This window comes from Plecotus auritus (genome assembly GCF_963455305.1).
Source record: "Plecotus auritus genome assembly, chromosome: 4".
NCBI lineage: Eukaryota > Metazoa > Chordata > Mammalia > Chiroptera > Vespertilionidae > Plecotus > Plecotus auritus.
Window position 1 is genome coordinate 178,666,734 of NC_137775.1, and position 24,955 is coordinate 178,691,688.

The following is a 24,955-nucleotide window of genomic DNA, read 5'->3' on the forward strand; positions in this document are numbered from 1 at the left end:
ACTACTCTTACAGGTAATTGTTAGCAACACAGCAGTAAATATCAACACGAAACAGATTATTATTGTAGATCACTCAGGGAGAACAAAGGGTAAAATATTTAACTGCAGCAGTGTTTGACTATATTCTGCACAGTGAGAAAACCTGAAGTCATTTTCAACGTCCACCATTTCTTACTTCTTTTCAGTCAGGTCAAGTTTCTAAGCTTTCTAAATCTCCATTTTCCAACTAATGAAAAGAAAATAGGATTCTACCAAGTCTCCTATCTACCTACTCCAGGACTTCTGTGAGGATCAAGTGAGATGAGGCATGGGAAAACACTTCACAGACATTTGGTTAAAGTATAAATGTTTCCACCTAGCTATAAAGCAAGTTGGGTTCCTGGGCTGCAGAAACTGCAAGGAGGCTAGTTGCTAGGGAGAGGAAGCCGGGCGTTACTATGTGACGTCATTACCGGACACCCACAGCAACCATTTCTGGGCTGGCCATGGGATCTGGGCAGCGTTGGCTGTGATTTAGTGGGCTGTCGCTCCAGGGTGGTGGCGGGGCCTGTGTCCCACTTGGGGGAAGCCGAGTGTTGCTTTGTCAGCACCAGGTCCCCGCTGCCGTTTCTCTGTAAATAGTCAGTGCGCATCATAGCGACCAGTCGGACAGGTGGAAGGACACTTAGCATTTTAGCCTTTTGCATATATAGATAATACTAGAAAGAATCCTAGAGTTGGAGTTGAGAATTGGGTCCAAGTCCTTGTACCTCTACTGAGTACTGTTTCATGAGCTTCATCAAGTTATGAAATGTATCTACCTGCCAGGATTTTGGGGAAGAGGAGAGCTTTGCTAGTTGTAGCTGACTATATATAATGGTCATTGTTCTAGGTTTGTTCTAGCAACATCAGAGGCATTTTGCTCATAACAAATTAAAAGAGTGCTACTAAATTATTTTAGAAGTTGGGAAAATACTAAGTCCAGTTTTATTTCTCTCTGTTCACTTGGCCCCCCCCCCTTTTTTTTTATAAAGAAGTACACTAATTCACTAATTTCTTAGATAATTTTAATTTAAGGCATATCTCAAGTGTGGAGAATTAATTTGATTTTATTGTCAGAATGTTGGGCTTTCTGGAGTATTTTCCAGAGAAGTCCTTGTCCTTTTATTCCTCTCCATATTTACATGGCCTGGAATAAGCTGTTCCTCTGTGGTAGTACTCATGCCATTTGTGTTTCTCTTCTTCATTTTAGCTAACATGCTTGAATCAAAGTCCTTCGAAGTAGAACTCAAAGATGCTGAACCTGACATTATTGAACAACTTGTGGAATTTGCTTATACTGCTAGGTAAGTTAAGGAGGATTATTTCTGTAGTGGAGGGGTAAGGTTGGGATCTATCATGGCAAAGCACTGTAGCAAATCAGTGTGTTCCAGATTCTTCAGAATGAAACATTTCAAGGATTTGGCCCTGGTGGGGAGCAGGGGGAGGTGGGAGGAGGGGGTTGAATTGACAGGAGGGGGAAGTTGAAGGTCCTCTGCCATACTAATTTCAAGGATTGAAACTTTTATTTTTTGCTTAATTTCAGGGTCTAGTGGGATGCATTCTACAGTAGCATTATTTAAATAAAAAATGTAGGGAATTAATATTCACTTTAACTTATTTGCAGAATTTCTGTGAACAGCAACAATGTTCAGTCTTTATTAGATGCAGCAAACCAGTACCAGATTGAACCTGTGAAGAAAATGTGTGTTGATTTTTTGAAAGAACAAGTTGATGCTTCAAATTGTCTTGGTAAGAAATCAGATTCCTATTTAAAAAAATAAAATAAAACTTTTAATGTGTATTTTAGTAAAAAAAAAACAAACTGTGGTTGTAAGTATCCTCATTTAATCTTAAAGACATGTTCACTAGAAATTTTTCTAGTAATACATTTTAAGAAGAGCTTAGAGAAGTACATATTAACTTGGGCAGCAATGAGCTCATCAAATACTGTATCAGTATTTTCCAAAATATAAAATAGCTTTATTAATGATTTTTTGTTTATCTAGAAAGGAGTAAGGATTACATCTGGTGGTGGTGTGTGATATATGACATAACGTAAACATGAATGTTTACCTGTGTTGAAGACCTTATGATTACTATGACCTGTCACAGATAAGGAAACTGAGTTTATGTAACTTGCTGAGGTCATATAGCTGGTATGTGGAGGAGCTGGGGTTGAACTCTGAAGTAATCTATCCTTCACTGCTACACTGTGCTGTCCCTCTATAGTCAGATCTGCTAACTGTTGTATACTAGAAGCCTTAAAAATCCTAGACTGTACAGTAAGATACTAATTAAGGGGCTGCTATAGCACTCCATTTCAAAGCCATTAATAAAGTAGTTTATATTTGATACCAGGAGAAGCAGAGAAAGTTGATCAGAGTTTTCCAGAATGCGGTGTGGTATGCTTTCACTGTGAGATCTTGCTCAGCAGCACATGAATGAACATCCAGATCCTTGTAATTACATTTTCCTACTCTTGCTGTGATTCAGAGTAGAAGAGGATCAGGGTAGGAATCTAGGAAAGAAAGTGGAATCAAGGACAGACAGTAGAGAGAGAGGTCTAGGAATCCAGCCAATGCTGAGATTATTGACCCACGGGAGAAGATGAGGAGTGCTGATGACAAGAAGCCCAAGGGCTCCTGGAGATGCTTGAGAAGTTTGGCAAGCCTCCTCTGTTCCCCCTTTTCTAGGCTCCCTCCTCCTAGACAGTTTCATTATCCATCTGGCACCCCTTCCCCTCACTGTGAGTGCAGAGATAAAGATCTTAGAAGACAGGTAGAAAGGAAGTGGAATAAATTTTAAGGAGGGATCAAAGCCAGGTAAAGGGGATGAGAATGAGATTGTTTCTGGTATCCAGAAAAGGAACTGAACCAAATGGGGCAGGAGAGGAAGTAGCTATACTAATGGAATTCTTTTTTGAAGGTAGCCATTGGTTTACATAGTGAAAATATTCCTATATTAGGAATAAAAGACCAGCCTTCAACCCCAATAGAGACACTCTGGGATGAGCCCTTCTATCTCTTGGGCCATAATTTGTGGCTCCGTATAGCAATAAGATTTATATTCCTGAGATTTATTTTCCCTTATATAAATAAATTTGTTCAAAATGTATTATAAGCCGAAACCGGTTTGGCTCAGTGGATAGAGCGTCGGCCTGTGGACTGGAAGGTCCCAGGTTCGATTCCGGTCAAGGGCATGTACCTGGGTTGCAGGCAAATCCCCAGTGGGGGTTGTGCAGGAGGCAGCTGATCGATGTTTCTCTCTCATTGATGTTTCTAATTCTCTGTCCCTCTCCCTTCCTCTCTGTAAAATATCAATAAAATATATTTTAAAAAAATGTATTATAAAAAAAAAAGATTTTAAAGAGGATTTGGAAGATGATGGTTTAAAGTGTGTTTCCCTAACTCGCTAAATTTCATACTGGGGTGATTCATCTATAATATAGGGAGTGGATGTGGCAGTACAAAGCATAGTGTGGAACCTGAAGCAAGTTAGTGCTAACCACATCTTAAGCTTTGGGCTTCTGAGGAGACCATTTAGGAGTTTGACCTCTGGATGCCTTCTCTCAAAGCTGGGAGGTAGCAGCCTAGGAGGGAGCCTGATAATCTGGCTAAGCCTGGGGCAAAGACAGCGGCCCTCCCAGATGAGCCAAGTGCAGCTGCTCAGTACCCCAGTGAAGTGCTTCAGCCTGTTTTCTTTTTAGCCCTGAGCATAGCTCCCCTGGGAGCTGATTGGAGAACTCCTGTCTTATTTTTCATCAGTTGTCAATTTCTGCTACCCAGAAGATCCCAACAATCTGACTTCTATGAATGCTAAAGGAATCCATGACAGCTGATGGAATTAGGCAAAGGGCATATGTACAAAGTTAAAAGAAACCCAAAGTTAAAAGAAACCCAGTAGTTTGAGAGGCAGGAACTCAAACAGCCAAAATGAATGGCTCCTATAGCCATTTAACATAAGAAATGGAAGAGAACTTAAAATATAAGGGATGCATTGGGGGCGGGGGGGGGGGGGGCGTGAGAGGCATGATTTTCCATGAAATTCCTTTGAATTTAAAAAATAGAATGGAATACCTAAAAAATAAATAAGTAAATCCTATCTGATAAAGAGGGAATATGCTAATTAACCATCACTCCGTCACAAAGATGGTTGCACCCACAGCTGAGGCCAAGTTCCCATAAGCAGCCTTAACAAGCAATCAGCAGCGACCTGAGGCTACGCCCTCCCCCGCCCTCATGGGACTTCACAGGGGACCTCAGGCTGGCAGGGCTTGACTGGGGATTTCAGGCTGTGCCCCCAAACTGTCAGGGCTTGATGGGGACCTCAAGGTGCGCTTCCCGTCCTGGTGCTGGGCAAGGGGACCTCAGGCTGATCCCCCGGCCCCAGCGCCAGGCCAGGGGACCTCATGCCGCACTCCCCACCTGGTGGGGCTTGATGGGGGACCTCAGGCCACGCCCCCCACCCAGCGGGGCTTGACGGGGGACCTCAAGGTGTGCTTCCTGTCCTGGTGCTGAGCTAGGGGATCATTGGCTGCTCCCCCGGCCCGAGTGCCAGGCCAGGGGACCTCAGGCCACGTCCCCCACCAGGTGGGGCTTGACAGGGGACCTGAGGCTGCGTCCCCCTGCCTGGGTGGGGCATGACAGGGGACCTCAAGGTGCACCTCCAGTGCTGGGTTGGGGGACCTCAGGCCACGCCCCCCGCCCGGGGGGACCTGAGGCCGCACCCCCCTGCCAATGGGGCTTGACAGGGGACCTGAGGCTGTTCCCCCCTCCCGGTGCCGGGCTGGGGGACCTGAGGCTGCACCCCACCCTCACCCCCGCCTGGCAGAGCTTGACGGGGGACCTCAGGCCATGCCCCCCATCCAGCAGGGCTTGACAGGGGATCTCAGGCCATGTCCCACACCTGGCAGGGCTTGACGGGGGACCTCAAGGCACACCCCCCCACCCCAATCTGGCCTGGGGGACCTCAGGCCATGCCCCCCCCGTCCTGGCGCCAAGCCAGGGGACCTGAGGCTACGTCCCCTGCCCGGCAGGGCTTGACAAGGGTGGGACTGGCCAGGTCTGGATCTAGCCCAATGGGGGCAGGGGCTGGCCAGGTCTGGGTCTCACACAATTTTGAGGCACATGTGGGTGGGTGGGACTCTGGTGCGCCCCAGACTCTGACAGGAGGAAGGTTTTCATATACATTTTACTAATTTTCTTTCATTTCTGACACTTCTATTATAGAGAAAGGGCAAATAGCAATATTAAATTATTTCCTCTAATTAATCCCCTTTTAATGTGCACAAATTTCGTGCACCGGGCCACTAGTAAATACATAAATATCAAACAGGAAATTGCCTCATGATACAAAAGAACAATGCAAAGAAATGGAAACAATTATTGAAAAGATAAATGACAAGAAAAGAAGATATAAGGACACTAATTTGAAGTAGGAATTTCAGAAGGAACAGGTGGAGGAAAAGCAATAAGTTAATGAGAACCTGAGTACTGTTTTCTGGATTTTATCAGTTTTCTTGGTCATGCCTATTTTGAGCTTTTTTCAAATCTGTCTTAAACCTTAAGATTACTTTTCAGCCCTAGTCGGTTTGGCTCAGTGGATAGGGCATTGGCCTGCAGACTGAAGGGTCCCAGGTTCGATTCCAGTCAAGGGCACATGCCCTGGTTGCAGGCTTGATCCCCAGTAGGTGGCGTGCAGGAGGCAGCCAACTGATGATTCTCTCTCATCATGGATGTTTCTATCTCTCTCTCCCTCTCCCTTCCTCTCTGAAATCAATAAAAATATATTTAAGAAAAATAGATTACTTTTCATAGAAACAACTACTTTTCACATTCATATTTTATTGATTTTTATGGTATTTAAATAGATTGCATAATTGCAACACACTCAACTATCAAAAACTAGTCAATAAACAAATACTGGTTTCTTTGTGAAAATGCCATCTCCTTGATGGGAGCATAAGTGTACAGATATGTCCAACTGTTCAACATGAAAATCTCCCATGCATGGCATCAGTCAGTACATTTATAATGTGACAGATTTATTAGCAGGCATCAGTTATTAGAACCTTTAGGGTATAAATATTAAAGCTTCAAAACTCATTATCTGAAGACAACATGAAGTTGAAACATGGAAAATCACGATAATGAACTAAAAAAATTTATATCATGACTTTGAAGGGAGATCACATACAATAACCAATGGTTTTATTTAGAGAGATTGGCAAACTTTTTCTGTAAAGAGAGAGATAGTATGTGGCCCTTCTCACTCCTCCTTGTCCTCCTCCTTCTCCCTTCCTTCCCTTCTCCTCTTTATTCCTTCCCCTTCCCCTCCTTCTTCCCTGGATATATATATATATATATATATATATATATACACACACAACACTTCAAAAATATTAAAAAATATTCTTAGCTGCTGACTCTACAGTGGAATGTGGCTAAATTTAGCCAGTCGACAGTAAGGACTTTGCAGATTCCTGATAAAGTAACATTAATAATCAATTAATAATTTCTCTCCCAAACAAAAATTAAATTGCTAGGAAAAGGCTGAATGGAAAATATAGGGTTTGTGTGAAGAAAATTGTATAATTACATTGATAATCAAAAATCTGAATAAATGAGCTATGTCATGTTCCTAAGTGGAGCTCTTCCAGATTGCAGAGCAGTCACTGTCCCCAAAGTAATTTAAAAATTAAGTTTAATCCTAGTTAAAATTATATTAGGATTTTTAAAGTAGAATGTGATAAGCTTATTTTAAAATTAATATGCAAGAGAAAATGTTTAACCTAGCCAAGAAAGGTTTGAAAAAATGTTGAAGGGGTCTTGTCCTACAAAATATCAAAATCAGCCATACATAAAATGGCATAAAAATAGACAAATCAATGGAAGAAAAAATAACCCAGGTTTATGAAATTCATGCAGGCTTCTTGGAGTCATATTTTATCTTCAGTGTAGGTTTAGGCTTTTTAAAAGTGATTTTCTATTCATTTTCTTTCTGTGTTTAGGTATAAGTGTGCTAGCAGAGTGTTTAGACTGTCCGGAATTGAAAGCAACTGCAGATGACTTTATTCATCAGCATTTTACTGAAGTTTACAAAACTGATGAATTTCTACAACTTGATGTCAAGCGAGTTACACATCTCCTCAACCAGGACACTTTGACTGTGAGAGCAGAGGATCAGGTGACTAAACTGCCTTCTCACATTTTTCTTAGTAAGAATGTCTGTATTAAATCTTATGCTTCATGTTGGGATATATGACAAGAAAAAGAATCAATTAGAAAATAATGTATTTTTCATATTAGAGTATCCCAAAGTTTGTTTCATAGGGAAAGTTAGGCCACTTAGTAGAGATAAAGCTATTCGGTGCCTCCCCCAAAAATGTCTATATCCTAATCCTTGGAATCTATGAATAAGTTGCCTTACATGGCAAATGGGTCTTTAGAAATGTGGTTAAGTTAAGGCTCTTGAGATGAGATTATCCTGGTGGGCTCCATGTAATAATAAGCATCCTTAAATGCGGAAAAGGAAAACAGAAGGGTCAGTGTCTGAGTGATGCGATGTGAAAAAGACTTAGCTGGCCATTGCTGACTTTGGAGCTGGGAGGAAGGGGCTGCAAGCCAAGAAATGCAAGTGGTTGCTAGATGCTGGCAAAGACAGGGATATGCTTTCTCCTGGATAAAGCATTGGATAGAAACTTAAGAAATTGTTTGAAAGTACAAAGTTTAGTTAATAATTATGTATCAATGGTGGTTCGTTAGTTGTAATAAGAGTATCATACTAATGTAGCATTTTAACAACTGGGTGCAGGGTCATTGGGAACTCTGAACTATCTTTGCAACTTTTCTGTAATCTAAAACTATTCCAAAAGAAAAAGTTCATTTAAAAAAATAGACCAATTCCCGTAAAAAATGAACTCATAGGGAGATTAGAGCTTAGGCTTTGTTAATACCAACCCAAAAGTAACAACTTTATGTAGCTCAATGTTTATATGGTAGATGTGAAAGTATATGAAATAATGTTTGTTTTCAGTGTGTTTAAACTGTGATTTGTTAATCAAGTTATATTAATAAACTTGGACTTGTCTGGTACAGTTTAATGAATGCCACACTATTGTTTTAGAAAATAATTCTTATATAAAAATCTTGTAATTTATTTTTTAAATATAAAATTTGTATATTATAAAGTTTTTGGAAAGTAGATAAGTATCATTTCACAATTCAAGAATATTAGATTAAATAAAATCATAGGTGACTTTCACATCTTTTGAGATGGAAGGCCTCTTAGGAAATTAACCTGTTTTCCTGTTACCAAATGAACATATATTGATTTTTTTCAATAGAAATATACATCATATCTCCTTCCAAAAAGGGAATGTAATTTGTTTTGAAAAACCATAAATTCAACATTCTCCCTGTCACTACATTAGTAGTAGTAATTCTAAAAAAAACATGTTACTTAAAGAATCACTAGAGCAATGTGTAAACTGTTCTAAAATATAGGCTTTGTTTTTTTGGGGGTATGAAAGCAAATATTTGAATAAAATATTTGGAATAGTGGTTATGAGATTCTTCCCCTTCGATGTGAGAGTAAATCTAGGTAACTGGAAATGTTCCTGCCATATAAGAACTTTACTGTGCTGTTTTTCCTCCCTTAGGTTTATGATGCTGCAGTCAGGTGGTTGAAATACGATGAACCTAATCGCCAGCCATTTATGGTTGATATCCTTGCTAAAGTCAGGTTTCCTCTTATATCAAAGAATTTCTTAAGTAAAACAGTACAAGCCGAACCACTTATTCAAGACAATCCTGAATGCCTTAAGATGGTGATAAGTAAGTTGCTTTAATATCCATTTATAACCAGATTGTGTAACAGTTTTTCAAGGGCTTTAAAGACCTTTTAATGCCACGACCCTTTAATACAGTTCCTCATGTTGGTCTTAGGCTCTACAGTCGCGACCCACAGGTTGAGAACTGCTAGCAGGGTCGCCTAAAACCATCGGAAAACACAGATATTTACATTACAATTCATAACAGTAGCAAAATTACAGTTATGAAGTAGCAATGAAAATAATTTTATGGTTGGGGGTCACCACAACATGAGGAACTGTATTAAAGGGTCAAGGCATTAAAAAGCTTGAGAACCACTGCTTTAGAATGAGTCAGACTCAGTAGCCAGGGAGAAACATTGAAGATAATTAATCCTTTGAAGTACCTGGATGGGGACTTAGCCCCGGCCCTTATTTTACAGGGACTTATGTGATAGAAGGTAGAAAATACATACATATTACTTATGCTTCGTCTCCTTTTTGTGTGCGATAGTCTTCATGCACTTTGTTTCTAGTGTTTCCTTTATTTTACTTAGCCAAATAGTGATCACGTTTTCTTTCTTTGTTTTTGTTTGTGGGGGGTTTTTTGGCCTGGAGCTAATAATTGCAACATTTTTCCATTTACTTAGTTTTTCGTGACTTGCAGGCTAAGTCCCAACCCCTCTATAAAATACCACTTGATAAAATTATCGGTACAGTTAAACAATCTTTTGCTTTTATTTTACTTCTTGGAAATATTCTTCAGGGAGCATGCCTCTGCCTATTCCAATATGGACTGTTTACTCTCCAGGCCTAAGCCACAATTTTTGTCTTTGGGCTTTCCTTCTCAGCAATGCTGGGATGTCCTCTCCTCTCTTACGTTAGATCTGCTATCTTCCTGGACCCTAGGTCTTCCCCTTCCTTAATTCTCTCTATTTAATCTAATGTATCCCCAGCGGTTCCTGAGAAAGAATATGCAATCAGTAAATACTTAGAATCTTGACAAATCTCATATCTTTATTTACCGTAAGACTGGGGAATAGTTCAGCTGGTTTAGAATTATGTTGAAAATCATGTTTAATTAGAATTTTGAAGGCATTGTTCCATTATTTTCCAGTATTACTTTTGAGAAATCTGATGCCAATCTGAGCCTTTATTTTTTTTTATACCTGATATTTTGAAATGTCACAATAATGTATCTTGCTGTGCATCCTTTTTTTTTTTTTCTTTTAAAAGTTATGTTGGGTATTCTCTATCTTGTCAGCCACAGATTTCTCAGTTTTCTGTTATTGGTAGTATGATTCTTTAGCAATTGAGTATCTCTTGTTATCTATATTTGCCTCGTTATTCTCTCTTCTGGTAGATTGCTTTATTTTTCTTTCAACACTTTTATTTCCGCTATTTTTAATTTCTGTGAGCTTTCACTTATTCTCTAATTTGTTATTTCATGTCTGTTAATATCTTATTCTAAAGTAGGATTATACTGCCTTTGATTTTTCTTATCTTGTCTGTATTGCCTTTGAATTTTTTTCCTGTTTTTGTTGTTCTTGGAAGCTTTTCTTAATTGATCAGTTTCATAGTGAATCACATTTGTAAGAGTGAGCTATTTTAAAACTGATAGGATACATTAGTATATTTGAGTGGGCCTCTCAGTTCTTTGTTTTTAATATATATTTTTATTGGTTTCAGAGAGGAAGGGAGAGGAAGTTAGAAACATCAATGATGAGAGAGAATCATTGATCGGCTGCCTCCTGCACACCACTTGCTGGGGATTGAGCCCGCAACCTGGACATGTGCCCTGACCAGGAATCGAACCATGACCTGGTTCATAGGTCGATGCTCAACCACTGGGCACACTGGCCATGTGGCTTCTCAGTTCTTGGACAAACTGCAGGGTAATCAGTTTAGCTGGATCCTTTTTTAATTGGGGATCTCCTAATCAGTATCTGTAGATATTTTCTCAGGTAGCTGGATACAACATTATAGTTTGACATCTATATACATTTGTCATATAGTTATTTTTTGTTTTGTGTTTGAGAATACCATTTGGTTTTTGGAGACCAAATGCTGCTGTTTGTTAGTTCTGTTTACTTATTTCTGGTGGCTTAAATCCTTGTGTTTTGTAATTTTACATTATGAGTTTATATTTGATTGATCTTAATTGCCAGGAATATGGGAGGCCTGGGTTGTATTCCTGCAGGTTTTCCCTGTTCTCCTCAAGAGGAGAAAAGTATTTGCTTCTGCCAAGTACCCTGGGTACAGTAATCCAGGACTGCTTGGAATTTTTCTTGGCTTATGGTTTCTTCGACTTACAGGTAGGTAAATTCAAACTTCAAACCTTCAGGAGAGCAGGACTGTCATCATAAATTCTCAAAGGAGTTTACTTGACCTCCACTTGGAGCTAATATTGAAACAAGCAAATGACTATTTTACCCTTTGCCCTCAGGCAGATTTTTTTTTCTTAGTCTCTCTTTTCATTAAAAGTAAAACTGGACCCTCACAGGAATAACTCCCAAAGGAATAAGCCTAAGGGGAGCAAGAAGTTCCAGGGAAAGGGGCTGGAATGCTTGTCCCCAGCCCTGTCCTTGGAGAGGAAAAGCCTTTCAATGAAGGGGCCACAGTTCATGCTTCCTCCAGGGGTCAGCACAAACAACATTGATTAGTTGCCTCCTGTAGTGCCCCAAGCAGGGATGGAACCCAAAATCTTTTTGGTGCACAGGATAGCATTCCAATTAACTGAGCCCGGGCTTGCATTTATTCATTCATTTATTTATTTATTATATTTGTAATGATTTCAAAAAGGAAGGGAGAGGAAGAGAGAAACATCAATGATGAGAATCATTGATTGGCTGCCTCCTACACGCCCCCTACTGGGGATCAAGCAGCATGTGCCCTATCCCTCAACCACTGAACCATGCAGGCTGGGCCAGCTAGGGCTTTGATCTATATTTTAAAGGGCAATACCAATGCCTGGGCTCTACCACCAGAGATTTTTATTTAATTAGTCTATGGTATAGCCCTAGCTTGCTTTCATAGATTTTCTAGGTGATTTCTAATGTATGTTTAAGATGGAGAACTGCTGGGTTAGGAGATCTGAATTTCAATAATTATTATTTTGGCAGCTATTGCTTGAAGAGCCAGATAATTCACTGGTATGTAATAGTGGGGGGCAATCAGCATAATGGTAATTGCTGAGAATAATGAATTGGTTAGGACTCAGATCCTAACATATTTCTCCTGTCTCTTCCCCCTCATAGAGGGCTGATAGAAAAACAGTTTCACAAATAAAAACACTATTATGTTTGGGTGGATTTTCCCCCAAAAGCATTAAAGTGCCTGAAGTTCTTAAAGAGTTGCCATGTATTTTCCTACAGGTGGAATGAGGTATCATCTCCTGTCTCCAGAGGATCGAGAAGAACTGGTAGATGGCACAAGGCCCAGAAGAAAGAAACATGACTACCGCATAGCCCTATTTGGAGGCTCTCAACCACAATCTTGTAGATATTTTAACCCAAAGGTAATTGATTTTTCCTTTTCTTTCGGAAAGTTTTGAGCAAGTAGACACTCACCTACTACCAGTAGTAATAACTCGTGCCTGTGGAGATGTTACTGTTTATGGTGTTCCTTTACATACCTTATGAGAAACATAGTTCTCATCTTCTTTTTATAAATTGGGAAATTGAGGCTTAGTCAGATTTCAAATGTTTCCATAATTGCTCTGGAGTGCGGCACAGTGACCACTATCAAAGGAAATGAAGCACTAGTTCTCTTATCTCACCTCATTTTGTTAGCAACTCCTTGCTTTTGTTACAATTCCTTGTCTTCCTTATGTGCCATTTTCAATGAATATCTGCTTCTGGAGTACATGTATTTTTTTTTGTTTTTGTTCAGTAATTATGTTTAATATAAAATAATATACAGTCATTTTAGAAAATTTGGAAAACCTAGAAAATCACAAAGAGAAAAGAGAAAATTACCTTTAATGCAACCATCTGGAAATGATCACCAATTTTAATGTATTTTCCAGGACATGTTGTGCCAGTTGGGCCAGCAGTGCCTGAGTCATAGGTGTAGGGACACAATTTTAAAAATAGATCATTAATTATAACCTTACTGGAGTCCACTCACATTTCTATCCCTTGTGTCTTAGACCTGGGTTTTTGACTGTGGGGGAGAAAAAACAATATTTCGCTGATACTATGATACAGTCAGTATTTACTGGGACACAGCAAATGCCAGTCCTAAAAGATAGCATCCCATCCTGGCAAGTCTATAATTGGTGTTGAATCTAAGCACATAAGGGTCTCTTTCATCATTTTGTAGGCCTATTTTTTGTTGATGATAGGTACTTGAAGAGTCCAGAGCATCCTGTTGACATCAGGATACTTATCTGATCTTTCTCACTGAAGTGGGTGCTTGGAGGCCTTGTGTGTAATACTGTAGTGGTGATGTACAAGGCATTTATCACAACACATGGTGGTGGGGGTAAGAGTGCAAAAGACCACAAAGGCCAATCCAAATCCAGAGTAAGTATCAGTTGCAGTAAGGGCAGGGCATTGTCCCTTCAACAATGGAAAGGTCCCAGTATAATTAGCCTGGGATTAAGTAACTAACTGGTTCCCTCAAGGTATGGTAACAAATCAAGGGCTTACTATTGGCCAATATTATTGACAGAGTGCGTCCTGGCCAGTAGAGGATAGTCACGTAGTGTGGGGGAGTTCATTAGCTTCTGTAGCCACTGGCTGATGTAAGCCTCTATCATTGCTACTGTGGTCACTCTTAAGGCCACTGAGCAAGTATCAGATTGGGGGTGGGGGAGAGATATAGATGCAGCCCTGTCCACATGATGATTAAGAGGTTTTTGCTGGAATTGTGGACATTCTGGATAGAATTTATATTGGACACAAATTTGTGTCCTTCCCGGACAGCCTTTATCTTTCCTCAGTTCTCCTTGTCAGCAATCTTCCATTCTTGCTTATTCCAAATCTGTACCCATTTGGGTAAATCATTCACCACTGCCTAAGAATTGATAAAAAACTGACCAAAGACTTTCCATCCTGAAAGGTATAATGGACAATAAAAGGAACTGCTTGAAATTTTGCCAAATCAGAATATGTTTCTTCTGTATGGTCCTTCAGTACCTTCCCTGCAGGGACTGTAATGCTTTAGCAGTCCTCATTTGGCCAGTTGTGTCACAAATGAACCAAGCTCAGATTTCTCAAATTTATCCGCTGATTTTAGGGACTGCCTCCATGAAGACATAATCCTGGTTGAGGGAAAAAGCCTACTGGGTAAGGGTTGCAATTAGCTGTTCAGGTATTCTGTGCCTTTGGGACCTCCATAAGCCCAGCCTTATGTTTACATATCAGATTATTGGTTAAACGCATGCTATTTATGATTTGGTAGATCAGATGAACTCCAAAAAGGATTAATGATATGGTTACCTGGATTCCCTTAGTGTAAGGCATTTGCTGTCTGTTAGAACTAGTGGCCAGCCATTAGATGTTTACTGAGAAAATGGTACCTGCTTAGCACTGGCTGGTGCGACTCAGTTGGTTGGGTGTTGTCCCATACACCAAGAGGTTTGATTCCCAGTCAGGTACATGCCCAGGTTATGGGCTCGATCCCCAGCAGGAGCTAGCCCATCCATGTCTCTCTCTCCCTCTCCCTTTCTCTCTAAAATCAATAAAAACTTTTTTTCAAATAGTACCAGCTTAAAGTAGGTTGGCTTGCTCCAGAATCCCAGTGGCATGCTCTGTGATCAGAGTGGGACATGCTTCAAGCCAAATGCAGCCCCAGGATCACAGTGTAGCCTGAGCAGCTGAGCTGTACTACTGTAGCCTGTCTCACTTCCAGGGCATTCTCCTGCTCTGAGTTGTACTTGCAGTTGGCAGCTTTTGGTTACCCAGTAAAAGTATAAACGTAGGACACCTGAATACAGGATATGTGTCATCTGTAATATGTAGGAGATTCTTGGGGCAACAAACTACTCTTCATTTCCAAGGAGATCCTCAAGGTCAGACCTCCTTTCCTTGCCAGTTGAAAAGAAATTCCATCTGATGGTCTGGGTAGACAGTAACAGGCATGTTCATTAGCCAGAGCGTTAGCTATATGCCAAGTTTTAGCGGTTGTTTCCGTCTGGTCCAATAAGACCACATCTGGCCTGGCTGCAACAGAGCCACCATTCCTGGCAGTTCCTCCTCTGGTTTGGTAGAGAAGACCAGCGACAGCTTCTCCTTCTTATTATAATACTTAACATCATAATGCGTAGAGTAAACATGCCGTCCAACATCAAAAAGACCTCTTTAAGGAAGGAGGATCAGGTTAGCAATACAATCTAATAAGCACAATGTCAGTGTCCTTAAGAGATTGTTACACCTGCACATCTATTTCATATCAGCTAAGGTTAAGATTATTGACACTTCAGTGGCTACTTAATTTCAGTGTTTTTAAATTCTTCAGGGTATTTTTGAGTCAAGAGCAGGACATTTATAAATATACTCTTTTTCCAAACAAAAACTGAAATCATAGGAGTTTTGGTTGTAATTCTATAACCACAGCTTTCAGGTGTTGATAATAGTTATATACCCACCTAGTTCCCAAAGCCTAACCATAGGGTTGGATTTGATAGTTAAAAAGACTTAAACATGTTTTGGTGGGAATATTTTATCTTAACATAAAGTAGATAGCTATTTTGATGTACAGAGGGGCAAGGAGAATCCTGTTTTGATTTAGGAGACAGTGAGCATTGTTTCTAGAATAAGGCAAATGTGGAATGACTCTTAGCACTTTGTTTTTTTGGTCTGTAGTTCTAACACTTTCCTTGATTTTTTTTTTTTAATTGAACAGTCGAAAAGAGATATATATTCTGCACCAGCCTGGAGATGAGACTGTAATTTCAGAATTCTCACTTGATGTCTTACCTTAATCCTATAAATAGCCCATACTTACTGCTATTTTGTATATTCAACCACAAATGTTTAGACTTCTGGTGGAAAATTTCAAATAATTGAGGTAATAACTACCAATAAAAACATCCTCTTTTTTTCAATTCTCTCTTATTCCCTGATGCTAACACCATTAGAATCTCATTACATTATTTATTAAATGTTTCTGTTAGAAGTACCAACCCATTCCTTCTTTTTGCTATAAAACTTCATCTTGAAAAATTTGCACCATTTACCATTATTTGTATATAACTTTTTAATATTAGTTGATTAGTCTTTTTATCTCCTTCAAAGGGGACAATTTAAGCATTGTTACTTAAATTGAATTATCTAGAATTAAGCCAATGTCTCTGTAAACTGTTATCTTTAGATATTCTTTGGATGTCACTGGTGAGAGGAGGCAGATATTTGTATTAAGTGCAAATACTTATATTAATTGCTGATTGAAAAATGATAAGAAAGAAAATCTTAATATTTTTTCTGAGGATTGACAGAAAAGGAAATCTTGGGTTGCTGTATTAATTTGAAATGATGTTGTCCTGTTATAAAGCCTGCTGAGCTTTCCCTTCCCTACCTGTACCTTTTTTTTTTAAGTGTTCAAGTGCTTAGTGATCACTAAAAGCGTTATTTATCTATATACACTGCTCTACTCTCTTAGTATTGGTGTTCTCAAATAGTAGCATGGGAATGTCTTATGATATTGATGCCTAAATAAAAGTTGATTTAATTGACCAGTTTTTATTTGGACTCTTCTTGTCAGTGAAATGATGAGTTCTGAGAACTTAGAATTTTGTAAGGGTCTTGGCTCACCACTTACATATGGTAGAGAAATAGGAGAGTGGGTCCTAGAGAAAAGGGGATTCTGCATATTTCCTGTCAAAAACAAAGAAGGAATAAGTCCGCAGGGTGAGGGCCAGAGCCTGTAAATGATAAGGACAGAAAACTATCGGAAGCCATGCTACACGGAGCCATCAGGTCCAGGGGGTTTACCCTGAGTACATTTTGTTTTTCTTTAAAAAAAAAAAAAAGGTACCATTGTTGTTTTTTTATTTGTGGGGTTTTTTTTATTATTATTATTGATTTTAGAGAGAGAGGAAGGGAAAGGGATAGAGAGATAGAAACACTGATGCTCAACCACAGAGCCACACCGCTGGGCTACCCTGAGTACGTTTTCTTACTCAGAACTCTGAAGTAGATTCATCACTGAGATTAGTGTCTGGAGTACATTTTCTTACTCAGAATTCTAAAGTAGATTCATCACTGAGATTAGTGTCTGGCCCAATATGGGTGTAGGCACACCTTGTTTTTATTGTGCTTTGCTTCATTGCGCTTCACAGATGTTGCATTTTTTTACAAATTGTCGACTACACTGTCCACCAGCAAAAATATTACAAATACTTTATTGAGACACTTGCTTTATTGCAATGGTCTGGAACCAAACCCATGATATCTCTGAGATAGGCCTGTACTCAAGAGGGAATGAACCAGTATAACTTTATATAACATTTCACAGGCAGTTTTGTCAGTTGGTCTTATAGGACTGAGTTTAAATATTGGTTGGCCCTAAATCGAAAGACCTGGGCGGGGGGACGGAAGAAATGAAGTTACCTTCAAGTCAGAGCTTATAAAGTATTATTTAATTAAATGGAAGCTAACTTAACTTTGTGCTTTAAAAGGAAATTAGCATAGGCAAAAGAACTGATGGACTGGGCCATTGGTCATTTTTCTCTTATGAGGCCTTTTTTGGTTCCTTTTCTTTTAAGGAAAGCAACTACTGTGAAGAAAGAGAATTTTACATCTAGGTTTATGACTTAAGCAAGTCAATTAGCCTTGATAGACTTCAGTTTTCTGGTCTATTAACAAAAAGTTTAAATCTTAGGATTTGTGTGAATATCCATTATGTTCACTTGACTCCCTTTTTTCTTTTTCTTTTTTGATCTGTGTTCACTCAGGTTCTCCTTGCCATCCTTAGTTTTTCCATATTCAAATGTAAAAAGATTCACCATCTTCATTTTTTTCTGTTCGCCTTCCCTACCTCTTCCACACCTCTTGGCCATCTGCATTATCTCCTGTACTCTGCACATCTGAGACAGAGTCGGTGTTTGTCCCACTGGTGAGAACATTTTATTAAATGAGTATGTTACTGCATTTGGGGATTTGAGATAATCATTTAAAGTGTAATATGCCTTCCTGTGACAAGATTAAAAATTACACATCGGACAACAGTGTGGTAATTACGGGGTGGAGGGGGATGGGTAGAGGTGGTAGAGGGCATAGAGGGGATAAAAGGTGACAGAAAAATAAAATTAAATTAAAATTTTAAAAATTACATGTCAAAGTTTAAAGACAAATCTTGTGTTGAAATAACTGGCAGGTTGCTAGCAGTGGAATTTACCTACTATCTCATATATTTATACTCAAAGGAGAAGGGCTATTATTGAGCACAATATTCATGTCAGGTTTGATTTCTGGATCGAGTTTCATTTCATACTTAAATTTCTTCGTAGTGCAGGTTTGAGTTTTGTTTTTTAGTGACAGGTGTTTAGTTTGAGAGCAGGGGGAAGAACGTTTTGTGACCTAAAGCAGCAGTGATTTTTTTTTTGGAATATATTTGTATTGATTTCAGAGAGGAAGGGAGAGGGAGAGAGAGAGAGAAACATCAATGATGGAGAATCATTGATTGGCTGCTTCCTGCACCCCCCCCCCGCCCCCAACTGGGGATCGATTCTGCAACCCATGCATGTGCCCTTCACTGGAATCAAACTCGGGACCCTTCAGTCCACAGGCTGACGCTCTATCCACTGAGCTAAACCAGCCAAGGTAGTGATTCTTAAATTAGTAATTCCCTTTGAGCTGGTCTCTGGCCTCATCTCAGACTCCTTGCTCATTTTAACTAATCATTAACAGCTGAGAAATACCCATTTACTTTTTTTTTATTGTTCTTAATTTTATCTATCAGCTTATAACCCCACAATCATTCCCTACCCACCCCCAACTGTGGAAGCCTTTTTTTTATTTCTCTAGCCATAATGCTATATTTCTTTTTCTTTTTCTTTTTTAAATATATTTTATTGATTTTTTACAGAGAGGAAGGGAGAGGGATAGAGAGTTAGAAACATCGATGAGAGAGAAACATCGACCAGCTGCCTCCTGCACACCTCCTACTGGGGATATGCCTGCAACCAAGGTACATGCCCTTGACCGGAATCGAACCTGGGACCTCTCAGTCCGCAGGCCAACGCTCCATCCACTGAGCCAAACCAGTCAGGGCCATAATGCTATATTTCTTAAAGAGCTTAAGTTATAAGAGTATTTTCTCCTAATGACTGATTACTAAATTTCTTTCTGGACTTCGGTGGTTAATATATTTCCAGCAATATTTGTGTGACAATGAGTGCATTTCACAATGGGTATAGCCTATGAAATCACTTGGCCCGATTAAGTGTTTGCTTCCAGAAAACTGGAGTGCCCTCACTAGAGTGCTACGTGGCAGGAAGGCAGAGACTATTTCTGATCCATCCTGTAGTTGAAATCCAGCCTCATAGTATAACTCTCTGTGTTTTTCAATTCATAAAGCCTTAACTTAGTTTTAAATTTCATATTTCTATTAAAACAGTTAGCACAGTTATAAGTGAAAGAAGGTGTTGTTTTCCTTGTACCATGCTTTTGGTACCATTTGTCTGGTTCTCATATTTACTTTTTCTGTTTAAAAAAAAATAACACATGCTTATTGTCAAAAATTCAAATATACCAAGATCCAAAGGAGACAGCTAAAGTGCTCCCAACATCAAAAGACAGTCATCAGTAATTAGTGGAAATCATTCCAATCCTCTCGTTTTACATGTATGACATCATTTGTCGGTTGGTCACAGGTCTCCCTGTCCCTCGGCACTGGACTCAGTGTAATTTAAGTTCAGTGCTGCAGTGAGGAACTGGTTTAAACTAGGAGTCACGTGTCATATCTACAACCTTTGATCTTTAGAAGGTCAATACTGAAGGTGACTCAGTTGGATGACATATACTTTTCTACTAATGTGGCCTGTCAACCAATACAGACATTCCCTTAAACATGCTAAGCCCTGGGCCACATACCACACCAAGACCTGGGGAAGCCCCTGTGTTCAGAGAAGCTGTGGCTTTAGTGGTTCAGCATTGTGTTTATAAGCGGTAAGATGTGGAGGCAGTACAGGGCCTCAGCGGCCATCCTGCCAACTTCCTGATTTTATGGATGAGACTCTTGAGGTTTCTCGATGTTCAGTCAAATTCCTAGGCATTTAGCTAGAAACACAACAGGAACAAGAAGAACCCAGATTACTTCACTCCCAACCCAGTGTTCTTTCTAGGCTGCCACACACGATTTTCAGAGAAGCGGCAATGTAGGAGGTAAGAGCACAGCTTTGGAGCCAGAGATATGATTAGACTTAAATCTTGGATTCACCACTCTCTAACTCTGTGACCTTTGACAACATCTAAGATTTTTGTTTTCTTATCTGTAAAATGAGGATATTACCTCATAGGGTTATTGAGGAAATAACATAATGTTTTAAGATATTTCAACATAATTCCTGCAAAGGGAAGTGCTCAATAATGAATAAATTAATAGTAGCTCTTTGTTATTGACACATTCTAAATCATTTGGACCCCAATGTCATTGGATTTGGGGGCTGAAAGGGAGGGGCCCTGAGATAATCTAGTCTCTTTGTTTTACAGATAAGGAAACTAACACCCTGAGAGGTTAACTGACTTATGTGAGACCCACAGCTTCATACAGAACCTAGCTCAGTGCCCAAGTTTATTAGTTTCTTAGAGCTATATTCTTTGAGACCTTGTAAAATAAATGAAGCCAAAAGTGGGTCTATGTATTTTTCATGAAACTACGTCTAGGAATGTTCTGGCATCTGACATAAACCTGCTTTCGATATAAATTATTGCCATAGTTCTGTGATTTTTTTTTTTTTGACAGCTCTTAGAAACTAAGATGTCAGATAATGGCTTAAGAGAAAGTGCTTATAATTTGGTCATCTTAAACTCAGATTAACTTCTTGAGGTTTCTGCAAGAAATCTTCAGGTGGTTTACCATTTTTTTCTTTTTTCTAAGACTCTGTCTTCCCTAGTTTTGCATGGCTTCCTCTCAAAATGATCCAAAATATAGTTCTTAAGTCTTAAAAATAAAATCCTTTTGGTTTTTGGTTATCTTGATTATTAAAACCTACATCTGTAGTGTTTCTGTTTTTTTTTTTAGGATTTGGGTGTTTTCAGAATATAGACTATATAAGTTAGTCTTACTCTCAGGGAAAATAGTAGACTGATGTTTTTGCCTTGAGGCATTTAGAGAAAACATTACAGCCCCTCACCTCAAAAAGCGTTTCACTATCCTATAGCATTGCACCACAGCTGGGGAATCACACAATGTGCTACATCGGTGTGGTGTGGATTCAGAGAAAGGAAATCTAACGGAAAAGCCTACAAAAAGAAAAGGAGTCTTGACCTCAAAAAAGTCTGCATTGTGGTGTATCACAGCAGAAGCAAGAAAAGCTGACGAGGTCTGGGAAGACAGAACTTTATACAAGGGAGTGTCTGCATGTGTATGTGTGAATACACACTTTGAGTAATTATAAAGGCAGTGTTTACTAAAATGTCTTTCATTTTCAAAATTGAACTGTCAGCTGTTGAAGTGTGTATCATTTTAGGGGGACACCCGGTGGGTGTGATGTGTGAAAACTTGAGAAATCCTTCTACTTGTGTCTTTTCCAGCTTTCCATTTTCATGTGTGCTCAGCAGCTAAATACAGAGCCTTGCATGGGCCAGAGAAACCTCAATTAAACTTAACTGAATTAAATCCTATATTTAGGGTAACAGTGCTGCCCACATTCATACACTGTGCCTCTAGCACTATTCATCCATCTTGTTGCTAAGAAAGCTGCATGTCCCGCTAGCTTGCCCTGGAGCCTAGGAGTGCAAGGAGCCGTGAGTAACCCTTCACCCTCAGTCCCCAGGTTGGGAGTGGTCCCATCACTAGGATAAGACTGGTTCTCATTCCCACTGAACTGACCATCCTTACTTCCCATCTATTTTTCTGCCCTCTATGCTTGCTTCCTCAACTACATATATTACCTGCTAGGCAGTATAACAAGTTTCTAAAGGACAAGCATCAAATCACCGTCTCAGTAGTCTATTTCAGGTGAGGGGTAGTAGGTAGATTGGAGGAATTAAATAAACTTCCCAGGAAGGTCTACCCATACACACACACAGAAAAAAAAAGATCATGAGCTCCCCTCCTCCCATTCATACATACAAAGTCAGATATGTTCACACACAGGTGGACTTAACCCTGACAGATTTAATGAGCCCAAATGTAAAACAGTACATTTTAGCTAAAATAAAGTCCATTTTTCATTCTAGATTGAAATTCTTGCCCTAGCTGGTTTGGCTCAGTGGCTAGAGCATCGGCCTGCTAACTGAAGTGTCCCAGGTTTGATTCCGGTCAAGGGCCACATGCCCTGGTTGCGGGCTCAGTTCCCAGTGGGGGCATGCAGGAGGCAGCTGATCAGTGATTCTCTCTCATCAGTAATGTTTCTCTCTCTTTCTCCCTCTCCCTTCCTCTCTGAAATCAATAAAAATGTACTAAAAAAAAAAAAAAAAAAAAAAAAAAACATCTAAGTGCACAGCATTTAAAAAAAAGAAAGGAAAATTTTAAAAAAAAATCTTGTAAAGATCATTTTACTTTCTGCCTAGAAGATGAACAATTAAGCAGAATATTATATACTAGAGGCCCTGTGCATGAAATTTGTGCACAGGGGCGGGGGGGGCTGTTCCTCAGCCCAGCCTGCACCCTCTCACAGTCCAGGAGTCCTCAGGGGATGTCTGACTGCCAGCTTAGGCCCGCTTCCTGGCCTAAGCTGGCAGTTGGACATCCTTAGCACTGCCGCGGAGGTGGGAGAGGCTCTCACCATCACCACTGCACTCGCCAGCCGTGAGCCCGGCTTCTGACTAAGTGGCACTCCCCCTGTGGGAGCACGCTGACCCCCGGGGGGCAGCTCCTGCATGTAGTGTCTGCCCCCTGGTGGTCAGTGCGCATCATAGCAACTGGTCATTCCGCCATTCAGGCAATTTGCCTATTAGCCTTTTATTATGTAGAATAGTTAGTATTTATCAAGCTTATTGTCTAACATGTACAATGACCAATGACAGTATTTGGAGAGTTGGAAGATTTAAAAACTTGAAGATTTCTGGAGAAATTATAGCCCAAACTGCAAGTAAATAGCAGCATATGCCTTGTCCTGTGTCACACACATGTACTACACACATAAAGGTTAACCACTTTCCTCATGGGCTTATAATTTCAAGAGAGCAATTTATTTTAATTGTTAAATCTGAAACCTAACCAAGCCCTGTGTGACAGGTACCTATGAGCCCCCATTAATTCTCTACTCAAATCCCTAAGTAGTATTAGAAAGTTGGAACTATTCTGTTACCAAACTCTTTGGAATTCATTCTTTGGAACCTCATATCCTAGTGTCTAAATGTTTAAGCTCATCTAGCTAAAAGAAAAAGTATTTTGTTTGTTTTAATCCCAGCTTCTACATTGGCAGTTATTTTTAATTTGAAGAGTAGCAGGTCTTGGAAATCATTAAAAGAATATATGACCAGTTTTCTCACCCTAAATTAAATAAGGAAGAGCATGGAAATAGTGTTGTTGAGGACATCTTTAGAAACTATGGAAAAGTTGCCATCTTGCTTTCTAATAAGTATAAGTTGGATGTAAGGGTGGTAAGACTTGAGATTCACTGAGCTAACAATTTATCTTATTAATGAAATTTTATTTCTCTACTAATGAACTTGGTGAGATAGTAATTATGAATAGATCTGCAGAATATGTAAGAGAACCATTAGATTAATTTTGAGGGAATCGCTCCCTGTAGCATATAGTCATTGTTTTCTCTCTTTTTATTTTTCATTCTGTGGTATGTAGTTTCCCTAAGGAAAAAAAAAATTAATATTTCCCCCCATTTTTCAGTGTTCATTGAATAAAACTGGAGCTTTGGGAAAGTGTTATGTTTATCCTATAGTTTTGTGTGCTTACCAATATACATACCACACAGTAACCCAGGGGGACACATAGATCCTGATTTGAGAATAAAAATTAGATTAAGGTTCTGTTTTTCTGGTCACCTAAAAAGCAGAATGTTTATCAACACTAGAAGTCAAGGTTTTCTCTATCAGGGACTCTTCTTTTTGGTAAGAAACCTTAATAAAACATTTCCTATGATACTTTGCTCTAATCTGATGAATGCTTGAGGCACAGGATATTAGCATCATAGATATCACTTGATACATTTTCCCAAAGGGAACTAAACATTAGTAATCACACATACTGCTTTACTTGGTGAGGTTGGGAATTGTTTGGCTTTCTTTCTGACCCTAATTATTTTCAGCCATTTTCAGAAAACAGCAGGAACACTATAGCTTCCTGGCTCAAAAAGGGAGGATCATAGGTGCCATACCTATGGGTTCATTCCCCCAGACATTTACATAGAAGAAGGGCACGGGTGTCCTTGGATGTCATCAAACATAGTCAGGAAAGAGTGTCCTATGAACAGCCCTCATTGTAAAGCCCTGATAGGTGCCAATTTCTAATCATTGGGAAGAAAAAAGTGAGTTTCCAAGACTACTCAGAACAGATTACAACAGTGCCCCTTATTTGTGGTTTCACTTTCTGTCGTTTCAGTTACCTGCAGTCAACCATGGTCTGAAAATATTAAATGGAAAATTGCAGAAATAAACAATTCATTAGTCATGGCTAGATGATCCTCCTTGTATCTTCTCACATCATCACAAGAAGAGTTAGTACAGTACAATAAGATATTTTGAGCCCTGGCCGGGTTTTCTCAGTGGATAGAGCATTGGCCCTCAGACAGAAGGGTCCTGGATTTGATTCTGGTCAAGGGCAGATACCTCAGTTGTAGGTTGCAGGTTCAATCCCCGGCCCTGGTTGGGCGAGAGCAGGAGGCAGCCAATCGATGTGTCTCTCTCACATCGATGTTTCTTTCTCCCTCCCTTCTCTCTCTCTCTTTCAACCTTGCCATCCCCCTCTCCCTCCCTCCTTTCCACTCTGTCTAAAAATCAATGAGAAAAATATTCTTGGGTGAGGATAAATTTTTTTAAAAAGATACTTTGA

The 24,955-nt window shown here is 39.6% G+C and overlaps 1 protein-coding gene across 5 annotated transcripts in view; it reads left to right on the forward strand.

Annotated features, from left to right (window-relative positions):
- Positions 1-24,955, forward strand: part of KLHL7 (kelch like family member 7) — a 53,477-nt gene that overhangs the window by 15,685 nt on the left and 12,837 nt on the right. For all 5 annotated transcript variants that reach the window (XM_080666848.1, XM_080666852.1, XM_080666850.1 and 2 more), the window contains exons 3-7: positions 1,232-1,325; positions 1,646-1,770; positions 7,031-7,206; positions 8,681-8,855; positions 12,205-12,347. In XM_080666848.1, coding sequence (XP_080522974.1) covers positions 1,232-1,325; positions 1,646-1,770; positions 7,031-7,206; positions 8,681-8,855; positions 12,205-12,347 — 713 coding nt within the window. The remainder of the gene's footprint in view (positions 1-1,231; positions 1,326-1,645; positions 1,771-7,030; positions 7,207-8,680; positions 8,856-12,204; positions 12,348-24,955) is intronic.